Below are 12,185 nucleotides of genomic sequence, written 5' to 3' on the forward strand. Positions count from 1 at the left end.
AAGATATGCTTTAAATTGAAAAAAACAAACAACACTAAAATTCAATTCTATACCTCCACCAATGATTCAATCTACATTATGTCAAAGTAAGCCGATTCATACAAATCATCTTTGCAATATACATATTCTGTCCAAACAGGTCATGCTGTTTAAGCCTTGTCCTTTTTTGATGAAGCTCTATCAATTATGGTGTCCGGGAATGAAGACCGTCGAACCAAAGTCAAAAGATACCAATTAAATTGTACAGTTGGAATATGTAACATTCCTTGGGAATTCTGTTTAAAGAAAATGTAGATTTGTTTGCATAATTATGATCCAAAGAATCACCATGAAAAGGGAAAACGATAAAAAGGGATAAACTAATAAAAATTGAATGAAAATGTTTTCTTGAGTTGGAATTAAAGTTATATCCTCCTTTGGAGAATGAAAACTAAAAGTCTGTGAAGGTCACAATGTCATTTAAACCCTTGTGTGTCTACAGGTTCGTGAAGCCCCAGTGGAGGCAGTCGATGTTGGTGTTGCGGCAACACCTGATGTGGAAGGAGAGTCTTCATCTGTGGTTTCTCCATGCTCCTCTCTTTGAAGACCAAGGGTTATATGACTCTGCAGGGCTGCTGGTGTTAGCCATTCTTTTGGAAGGCAGCTCTGAAGAAAAGGAATACAGGAGCTAAAGTAAGCAAGACGATTCACCCACCGGGGGATTTCTTTTCCGCACAACATCTAGAACATACAAGAACAACAGTGTTAAAACTGATGAAGGAAACCTAATTTTACTAAGTTACATATTTGTATAATGTGCAATATCCTAGCATGTCCTATAATTTGGTACTGGTACAGAAGTATTTTTCTGTAGAAGATTAAATCTGAACTCCAGGATAAGCAAATATTGTCTAAATACAAGAGACATTTGTCATTTTTTTTTCCAATAAAAGTGTTATTTTATTCAAATTAAATGAACAACAATACAGCGATAATTAACATACATGGAATACATAGAAGGTAAAACTCTTCTTGGTACATAAAATTAGCATAGGTTTCTAGAACTTAATTCAAATGTTGGGGGGGGGGGGGTGGAAGAAAGGCAAGAAGAAATACAGGATCAATTTAGACCATCATATATAAGATACGACATAGCTCTTCATATGACAGTCTGGATCAAAGATGTTTAAATCTGTATAGCCAATTTGTTTGAGGAGAGATAGCCCCACACATTTTTTGTTGAATCTTGGGGTGCTTTTTGTATTGTTTCCAGATCACTGCAGTAAACTATTTTAAATACATAGGTGTTTTTTCCCTTTAGAATTCAGAAATAGTTTATTATTTACCATAAAGTGCTACCGCATGTGTAAACTATAATATACACAATCAATACTAATCAATTAAAAACCGTAAACATGCAAATTCATAGTACCAAAAATTGTGCAAGTGCAGCTTCCATGTAAAATTCTTTCAGTGGGTACAAGGAACAAACAGCAGGGTATTTCAGCAGCATTTCTCCTTGTGACCCCCTATGGCAAGTGGAATCAGCATGCGCTCCGCCGCTCAATATAGATTAGCTTCTATTAAACTGTCTACTTCAGCCAGCACACCTGCCCAGATCTCCAGCAAACCAGACTCAAAGGGTTAACAGCACGGCATGTAAAGTGAATAAACCCTTATCTATAGAAGCTTACTTTTACAATATGCAGTAGCTTCCTGTAATCAAGACCAGTCACTGCTGCTCTCCTTTCTTGTGCAGAGCGACTGGTCTTGTATGCGCCCCTCCTTTCCCCATGTAGTTATCTGCAGGCACCCTGTAGTGGGTGGACATGCTGGGTTCCTTCCACTTCTCTGCCTTCTGTACAGGCTATGTACAGCATGGTGATGATGCCACTGCCACTTTTACAAGGTTATATCTTTGTTTGCAAAGCCATTTGGAACACACAAAGTTGATTTATAACCTTTGTGGCTTTAAATGAAAATATTTAAATACGATTTTTTGGTCTTGGTTAACTGAAAAGGGAAATAATACTCTGAAACACATTGAGAGAGGGGAGGACCAGCTTCCAATCACATGATTACTGTGATAGCCTGTGATTAGCTATCACAGTGATCAATAGTTTTAGGACCTTCCCCATCTCTTTCCTCTTCGAGGAGAAAGAGATACATTGTTACTTCTTACCCTTGCTAGAGGAGAAGTCTGAAAATAAAGGATGTTGGTTCACACTGATGCGCTTGTACTGCGAATGCGTTGCGTTCTAAAAAGTCTCCAATCGCATGCACTTAAAAAATACATTGCATTCGTGACGGTCGTTCACATCTATGCGTTGCGATCTAGATGCGAATGTGATGCGATGAAAAAAAGGGTCTTGTGCGAGTTTACAGTGCTGCATTGCGAATTTAGTCTCCATAGACATCAATGTAAATCGCTCTGAACTCGCATGTACAGTTCAGATATGTGCGAATATGTGTATAGTTTGTCCCGACAGCTACACCCCCCTATTTCCTGTCCCGAGCCTGCATGTGACATCCACAAACATCTTCATCAACAAACAACATGGCACCCAAACGTGTTGGGATCGACAATGAGGAGCTGATCAGGCTTGTCCGTTCCAGGCCATATATATGGGACAGCCGTACTGCAGAGTACAAAAACAACGCTATGAAGAAAAGAGGGTGGGAAGAAATTTGTGCAAGCCTGTATGAGGACTGGAGTGGATTCACAACTCAAGAGCGCAAAAAGAAAGGTATGTGTATATATTCTCCTATGGGGGGCCATGTTTTAAGGGGATCTATGTGGGGGGGGCCAAGTTTTAAATGGGGATCTATGTGGGGGGGCCAAGTTTTAAATGGGGATCTATGTGGGGGGGCCATGTTTTAAGGGGATCTATGTGGGGGGGCCAAGTTTTAAATGGGGATCTATGTGGGGGGGCCAAGTTTTAAATGGGGATCTATGTGGGGGGCCAAGTTTTAAATGGGGATCTATGTGGGGGGGCCAAGTTTTAAATGGGGATCTATGTGGGGGGGCCATGTTTTAAGGGGATCTATGTGGGGGGGCCAAGTTTTAAATGGGGATCTATGTGGGGGGGCCAAGTTTTAAATGGGGATCTATGTGGGGGGGCCAAGTTTTAAATGGGGATCTATGGGGGGCCCTGTGGAAGACAATGCATGCTCAGTATGTAACCACAGACGAAAAGAAATGCATTACGCAATGTTGAACATTTGAACAATAGTGTATTTATTGAAACAAAGTACAGTAAAAATTAATTAATACTCTTTATTGTATGGAATCAAGCTGCCATGGCACTTGACCAGCAGGACTCATAAAGTAGTCAGTGAAATTCTCCCTGATGTTGGCCCCTCTGTAGTTTCCCCTGGTGTGGATCCACTCTGCGCCTTCCATATCATCCATCAGGGAGTCCTCGAAGAGCTATCCATCTCGCGATCTAACAAAGTTGTGGAGTACACAGGCAGCTTTGACGGCAATTATGGCGTTATCCGTGGTTAGAGTCAGTGGCGTGTGTAGAAAGCGCCACTTATTTGCCAGAATACCAAAACTGCACTCCACAACTCTGCGCGCTCTTGTGAGCCTGTAGTTAAACACTCTCTTTTCAACAGTCAGTGAGCGATTAGCATACGGGCGAAGCAGGTGTTCCGAAAGTGCAAAAGCCTCATCACCAACAAAAACAAATGGCAGTGGTCGTTCATGTGGGAGGTCCAGGCTTTTTTCACGCAGCATTTTTCCAAAACTGGAGTGGGAAAAAATACTGGAGTCGGAACTGCTCCCATATGAACCAACATCTATGTAGGTGAATGAGTAGTTTGCATCCGCCACTGCCAGCAAAACCAAAGAAAAATATTTTTTGTAATTGAAATATTTGGTGCCGCTACCAACTGGTCTCACAATCCTAATGTGCTTGCCATCTATAGCACCGACACAGTTAGGGAAGTTGCAGCGTTGCCAAAAAAGATCAGCTACAGAGATCCACTCCTCTTTGGTTGGTTTTCTCATCACCACATCTCTTAGGACCTCCCAGATGGCAATACAGGTATCACGAACAATTGTGCTCACAGTGGATTTCCCCAATTTGAACTCGTAATGCAGGCTTGCAAAAGAATTACCAGTTCCAAGGTACCTGAAATAAAAAACAGAAAGTTATTATTAGTCATGTTTTTCTCTTACAGAATTACTAATACGAACAAGATGGCGTAGCCTCAAGGATACCCTGCAAAGGTACAAGAGACTAGAACGTGAGGCGAGAAGTGGATCCGGTGCCCCCCCTAAGCGTCCCTATGCCTTTGCCAGATGTCTGGATTTTCTGCTACCGGTTCTAGAAATGCGGAAGTAAGTTTATTGTCAAATTCTCTTTCACTATTAACCCATCCTTCCTTCCCCCTCCCTCTTCACCCCACCCCACCCCCAACCCCCTCACCTTCCAATCCCCACCTATCATTCAAATTATATATTGGAGCGGATGATGAAAAGTTGTTTCATGTTTGTCATTGCAGCACACAAGCAAGTTGGGAGGAGGTGGAGAATGTGCAGGAGGAAGGGGAGGAGGAGGAGCATGCAGCTCAAGTTGATGAGGAAGAAGGCGTCGCATTTGCATGTTCGAATAGTAGTTCAAATATTCCTAACGTTGAGTCACAGAGTTTGGATGAGTCAGGATCCTCTCAAGAACCAGAACAGGAGTTTGAGGAAACGGACGTTTCCACGCCTTCCACCAGGCCTCAAAGTCGAGGCTCTACATCCCACAGGAGGAGAGTCAGCAGGGCAACTGCTGAGGCGGAAGACGAGCAGACAAAGCACTTAGTGGACATTATGTCAGGCATCAGCCAGCAACTAGATGCACATAAATGTCCTCACACATTATTTGCTCATAGCTTGGTGCCTCTTCTCAAAGAGGTCCCGTCTGAAAGGTATTTCGACATGAGAATGGCGGTACAAAACTGTATACATTCGTTCTCTGTACCACGACAGTTACCGCAAGACACTCCATGGTCCCCTCATTTCACACCCAGTCATTCTGCCATTCCAACAAACCCTTATCCGTCAAGTTTTGACCAATATCGGAGCATCCATGAGACCCCTAGATCCCAAATCCCATATCCTATTCCTTCCCCAATTCCCTCTGTAATCCCCCCCCCACACTAGAACACCGGATGTCTCCACTTCTTCCCATTTCCCCCCCTCCAGCAGACCACCACCACCACCATCACAATCTAGTGCATTTTCCCCAAAAATACCTCCACCCTATCCACAATATAGGCCCCCAAGTGGACCGTCAAATAGAACTCCATCCCCGCTTGTGCCATGGCTATATCCCAACACCTTGGATCATACACCCTCAGGCTCTTCAACACCACTTGATCTGGAGAGTTCACCAAATTTTTTGGATCTATAGTACACTTGCCACTGTATTGCCACGTTGACCTAAGTTGTCTTTTTTGACCTAATTTTTCTGGATTTTGTTCCTTTGTTCTTGTTACATGCAACAAAATAAAAAAAAAATAAAAACTTTTTTTGAAGTCAACTTTGCCATCATATCTGTCTGCATTCACTGTATTGCTGTTAGGAACGCTTCCTGAGCACACTGATGTGTGTCATGATGTGCTGTCTGCAACCTAAAGGGTTAATCCAGAGCAGACTAATTGCAATAATTGGCAAACAGGCTGCCTTATTTAAACAGCTCAACAGCACTGCACATTGCTGTGTTGTCTTCAGCTTCCTGTGTTCTGAACCTGCTTCCTGTTGATTTCCTGTCTGATACCTGTTGACCTTTGGCTCGTCCCTGACTTCGCTTGTTTGCTGCCTGTCCTGATCCCGGCTCGTTTTGACTACTCTTCTGGATTCTCCTTGTTGGCTCATCCACCTTCGGACCTTGACCGGTTACCCCCTGGTGGGGCGACCCTGGGGACTGCGACCTGGTATCCACCTGCAGCCAAATCCATCCTCACCTTCAGAGGCCCTGGTGAAGACCGGTGGATGCTTAGACCCCGCACCTCAGGTTAGCCTGTGCTACTCACCTCGGGTTTCCAACCAAGCTCCGCCCACCGGCAACGGTAAGCCTTCTCTGCACGACAGGCTTCCACCTGCCTCATAACAGTACAACACAGCCATGTCGGAGCCTGCAAGAGAGGCCTCACCGTTGGAGGAAATTTGCCAGCACCTCGCAGCCCTGTCACAAGCCGTGAAGACCCTCCAGGATGGTTACACACAGCTAGAGGGACGATTACAATCCGCCACTCTCCCGGGGAACCCTCCAGTGTTATCAGCTCCGCCCACCTCTGCAGCGTCCACAGGATCTGCTCCTAGTCCCACGGTAGTGATGTTGCCACCGGAACCCCGTGTTCCGAACCCCGAAAAATTCTCCGGAGACCGGGGTAAATTCCGAGCCTTCCGTAATGCTTGCCAATTGTACTTCTCCTTGCAGCCCCGGACCTTTTCCCTGGAGGTCACCAAGGTGGGGTTTGTCGTTTCTTTGCTCCTAGGCGAGCCTCAATCCTGGGCCCATCGGCTTCTAGAGGAGAGCAGTCCCCATCTGGACTCATTATCATCATTTTTTACGGCCATGGCTCAACTTTATGATGATCCGCAGCGGTCCTCCACCGCAGAAGCTGCACTTCACGTTCTCCAGCAGGGTCGCAGGCCCGTCGAGGACTACGTCACCGACTTCCGCTGCCTGAGTTCCGATACCTCCTGGAACGAGGCGGCACTGCGCTACCAGTTCCGCCTGGGCTTATCTGAAGGACTGAAGGATGAACTAGCCCGAGTGGGTATACCTGACACCCTGGAAGATCTGATTTCCCAGGTCATTCGGATCGACCGCCGGCTCCGGGAGCGCCGGGCAGAGCGGCCTCCACAACAGTTTCGGCCAACCTGGATGCTGCCACGGGTGACTACTCCCGCACGTTTTTCCCCGACTGGACCAGTCCCTGTCTGTCCTGCTCCTACCGGTGCCACTCCAGATATGTCTGAACCCATGCAACTCGGGATCATGCGACCAGCCCTGTCTCCAGAAGAGAGGTGTCGTCGGCAAATGGGTAACCTCTGTCTCTATTGTGGAGAAGCCGGCCATTATGTGCGTTCCTGCCCTGCAAAACTCTGCAAGTTTCGTTCTGTTCCTCCACCCAGTTGTGTGGCATCTGTTACCAATACCTCTCACCTAGCTTTCCCTGTGTCATTGCAGCTCTCGGAAGGTCCCGTCCCAGTTACAGCGATCATTGATTCAGGAGCCTGCAGCTGCTTTATTGATCGCACCTTCGCTGCTCAACATGGCATACCTCTCCAGCCGAAGACCCAAGGCCTCACCATCTTTCTGGCTGACGGATCCCACATTAAATCTGGACCTGTGACCCAGGAAACCCCTCCTCTTCCCATGGTCTCCTCGTCTGGCCACAAGGAGATGATAAGTCTGGACATTATTGCATCTCCCTTATTTCCCGTTATCCTGGGGTTGCCGTGGTTGCAGGCCCACAACCCGCAGATCGATTGGACCACAGGAGCCATCCAATTCCCGTCATCATATTGCAGAAACTCCTGCCTACCCATGCCACTCCAAGCTTCCAAAGCCCTACTCTGTCTCGAGTCTGAGCCTGACCTATGCTCCATCGTGCCCCAGGCCTACCACGACTTTCTGGATGTGTTCAGTAAACGGGGCGCCGAGACCTTGCCCCCGCATCGTCCGTATGACTGTCCCATCGAATTGCTGCCTGGGGCTGCGATTCCATTCGGCCGGATCTATCCCTTATCTGAACGGGAACTGGACGTGCTGAAGGATTATGTGGACGAAAACCTAAAGAAAGGGTTCATCCGCCCATCCACTTCTCCGGCGGGAGCAGGTATTTTCTTCGTGGAAAAAAAAGATCACTCTCTCCGACCTTGTATTGACTACAGGGATCTAAACAAGATCACTATTAAGAACCGCTACCCCCTTCCTCTGGTTCCCGAGCTTTTTCAGAGACTCAGGTCCGCTGCCCTGTTCACAAAATTGGACCTTCGTGGGGCCTATAACCTAGTCCGCATCCGAGAGGGGGATGAGTGGAAGACGGCTTTCCGCACCCGGTTCGGACATTTTGAGTATCTAGTGATGCCGTTCGGCCTCTGTAATGCTCCAGCTACATTCCAACATTTCGTGAACGACATCTTCAGGGATTGGTTGGACATCTTTGTCATTGTATACCTGGATGACATTTTGATATTTTCCGCATCCCTGGAACAACACCGCGAGCATGTCCGAAATGTTCTCAGCCGCCTCCGCCAGCATGGTCTATATGCCAAGGCTGAAAAATGTGACTTCGAGCAAAGCAGCATTTCATTTTTGGGGCTAATAATTTCCACGGAAGGAATAAAGATGGACCCCCAGAAAGTTTCTGCTATTCTGGATTGGCCTCCGCCATCTGATAAGAAAGGAGTGCAGCGCTTTGTCGGCTTTGCCAATTTTTATAGGAGGTTCATAAGGGGATTCTCCAACATCATCTCCCCTATCACCCAGCTCACCAAGAAAGATGTCCGTTATTCTTGGACTCCTGAGGCCCAGTCCGCTTTCATGATTTTAAAGAAGCTCTTTACATCTGCTCCTATCCTGAGCCATCCAGATCCCACCTTACCCTACCTCCTTGAGGTAGATGCCTCAGAAGTCGCTATTGGGGCAGTCATCTCCCAAAGACAGGGGGTCAAGGACCTGATGCACCCAATAGCTTTCTTTTCCCGAAAACTCTCCACGGCGGAGAGGAATTATGATGTGGGAGACCGGGAACTTTTGGCTATTAAAGCCGCCCTGGAAGAATGGCGATATCTGCTTGAGGGTGCGGCACACCCTATTCTCATTTTCACGGACCATAAAAACCTTGAGTACCTGAGATCTGCCAAACGTCTGCGACCCCGTCAGGCACGATGGGCACTGTTCTTCTCTAGGTTTTCGTTCCACATCACCTACCGACCTGGATCCAAAAATGTCAAACCAGACGCCCTGTCTCGGATGTTTGACAACCCTAAGGAGGTCCCAGTACCTGACACCATTCTGTCTGAAAAGAACTTTCTGCTTCTTCTCACAGGTCTGAGGTCCCGTCTCGAACAAGCCTCGGCTAAAATTTCTGACCCACCGGGAACTCTCCTGTCACGCAGGGATGGCTTGTTATGGGCCGGGGACAAGATTTTTGTTCCAGAGGACGTCCGAGTGGCAGTTCTGGGTGCCTGTCATGATCATCTTCTAGCCGGTCATTTTGGCATCCAAAGAACTCTTGACCTTCTGCAGCGCACCTTTTGGTGGCCCGAGATGGAAAAGAACTGCAGACACTATGTCCTTTCCTGCCCCACTTGCTCCCGGAGTAAGACCGCAAGAAGCAAGGCTTGGGGGCTTCTCAGACCACTCCCAGTTCCTGACCGGCCCTGGCAGACAATCGCCATGGACTTCATCGTGGAACTGCCTCTTTCAGCAGAGTGCTCTGCCATCTTTGTGGTCGTAGACCGGCTTTCCAAGATGGCCCACTTTTTACCCCTCAAGGGTACTCCCACCGCGAAAGAGACTGCAGACATCTTTCTCAAGGAGGTAGTAAGACTACATGGTGTACCTACCAGTATCATCTCTGACAGAGGGGTGCAATTCACGTCCCGTTTCTGGAAGGCATTATGTGGGCTCCTGAAGATCGACCTGGCTATGTCCTCATCCTACCATCCACAAACCAACGGTCAAACCGAGAGGACTAACCAGACCCTGGAGCAATACCTCCGTTGCTTCACTACCTTTGTCCAGGATGACTGGGTAACCTTATTGCCATTTGCGGAATTCGCATATAATAATTCCAAACATTCCGTCACCGGGCAATCCCCCTTCTTCGCCAATTACGGGTTCCATCCCTCCTTCCTGCCTGACATCTCCTCTGAATCTGGAGTTCCCGCAGTCCAGGACATTTTCAACTTTGTCACCAGCAATAACAAACTTCTGCGGGAAACGTTGACCAAGGCTCAGGCAGCGTCCAAGAAAACCTTTGACGAGAAAAAGAGGGGAGAGTTAATCCTCCAGCCCGGTGATCGGGTTTTGCTGTCCACAGCTAACCTCCGCTTGGCCTGCCCATCCAAGAAGTTGGCTCCCAAATTTATCGGTCCATTTTCAGTTAAAAGGAGACTCAATGCCGTTGCTTACGAACTATCCTTACCTGATACCCTGCGGATCCATCCTGTATTCCATGTCACCCTCTTAAAGCCCGTGGTTCCTGATGCCTTCCCTGGCAGACATTCTGGACCTCCCGAACCTGTGATTATTGATGGAGACGTGGAGTATGAAGTGGAGGCCATACTTGACTGTCGGAAGAGAGGTAACCAGCTCCAGTACCTGATCAAGTGGAAAGGCTATGGGCCAGAAGAAAATTCCTGGGAACCGGAGCCGAACATCCATGCTGCAGATTTAATCCAAGCGTTTTTTCTTAGCCATCCTCAGAAAAGCAGTTTGTTGGGCACCCGGAGGTTGCCCTTAAGGGGGGGGCAATGTTAGGAACGCTTCCTGAGCACACTGATGTGTGTCATGATGTGCTGTCTGCAACCTAAAGGGTTAATCCAGAGCAGACTAATTGCAATAATTGGCAAACAGGCTGCCTTATTTAAACAGCTCAACAGCACTGCACATTGCTGTGTTGTCTTCAGCTTCCTGTGTTCTGAACCTGCTTCCTGTTGATTTCCTGTCTGATACCTGTTGACCTTTGGCTCGTCCCTGACTTCGCTTGTTTGCTGCCTGTCCTGATCCCGGCTCGTTTTGACTACTCTTCTGGATTCTCCTTGTTGGCTCATCCACCTTCGGACCTTGACCGGTTACCCCCTGGTGGGGCGACCCTGGGGACTGCGACCTGGTATCCACCTGCAGCCAAATCCATCCTCACCTTCAGAGGCCCTGGTGAAGACCGGTGGATGCTTAGACCCCGCACCTCAGGTTAGCCTGTGCTACTCACCTCGGGTTTCCAACCAAGCTCCGCCCACCGGCAACGGTAAGCCTTCTCTGCACGACAGGCTTCCACCTGCCTCATAACAATTGCTAACTATGGAGAAAAAAAATACATGACTTTTCACAAAATATATCACACTTACCGTAATGTAACAAGCAATCTTTCAGCAGGCACAACACTGTTCCGGAAGGTGGTGTTCTGACGCTCCAAACGTGAAAAGAGCAGCCCAAGTAATTTGTCAAAACTAAAAAAAAACACAACACACGTAAGTGGCAAGCAAAAGGGGGGCGTGGGGACCTTCAGGAATGATTCGGGGGTAGATATAGGTGAAAACAGAGAGAGAGGAAAAAGAGAGATGGGGAAAAAAGAGATATAGAGGGAAGCAGCAAAAAGAGAGAAGAAGGAGAGACTCCCTCTCACATACTAACCTATTAACAGACATCCGAGTATAGTTGAAAAACTTCTCTTCATGTTGCCGGAGATCATGATAGAGGACATTGAACTGACCTCTCTGTTCCCTGTTTGAAATTATGGGATGAACCCAATACCTTCGTCTTCTCATCATCATCATCCTCATCCTTCTCCTCCTCCTGTCCTTATTGATCAAGACTGCAGCAGTGGCAGTAGCAACTGCTGCCATGACCAAAGGCAAATGAAACATAGTGGCAATACACCAAAATACAGCACACTCTCCACAACGTAATCTCCAAACAAAACCACAGCTCACACTCCACGGTGTACTCTCCTCATAAAGACCAGGAAGTCCACCGGAAGTTAACACCCATTTCATTTGGATTGGCTGGAGCAAAAATCGCACCTGAGCTAATTAACATGATTATACGCAATGCGATTCGCATTGCAATCGCGCTGTACTATGGAAAAACGCAAGGTAAACTCGCACCGCAAATTCGCATTACAATCGCAAGCGCATCAGTGTGAACCGGCACTAAAAGAATGAATAAAGAAAAAAAAAAACAGATCAGGGCCTGCTCTAGGTTAGTCCCAGTGTGTTAAAGGTATGAATAAAATCAGGAGGTATGTTTTAACATTTCTCCCCAAATGAAGGCACAATTTGTCCTGAAAAAAGAAAAGGTATAATTCATCTGCATACACTGAGTAGTTGCAAATATATGCACCTTTGTACTAACAAAGTTGCAAAACTTGGTTCAGGTGTTAAGTTTATGTATGACCTTTATCATTAAGGAATTAAACATCTAAAGTATTGCATTTTCAGAAAATTTTTCAACAAAGGTACCACCACATTAAAC

The 12,185-nt window shown here is 47.0% G+C and overlaps 1 protein-coding gene across 1 annotated transcript in view; it reads right to left on the minus strand.

Annotated features, from left to right (window-relative positions):
- Positions 1 to 242: 242 nt before the first annotated feature.
- The window catches only part of LOC309569605 (deubiquitinase DESI2-like), a 167,916-nt gene continuing 155,973 nt past the window's right edge, over positions 243 to 12,185 (minus strand). The window contains exon 5 of the mRNA XM_082275491.1: positions 243 to 720. Coding sequence (XP_082131617.1) covers positions 460 to 720 — 261 coding nt within the window. The 3' untranslated portion in view covers positions 243 to 459. The remainder of the gene's footprint in view (positions 721 to 12,185) is intronic.

This window comes from Pelophylax lessonae (genome assembly GCF_965119305.1).
Source record: "Pelophylax lessonae genome assembly, chromosome: 13".
NCBI classification, from domain to species: domain Eukaryota; kingdom Metazoa; phylum Chordata; class Amphibia; order Anura; family Ranidae; genus Pelophylax; species Pelophylax lessonae.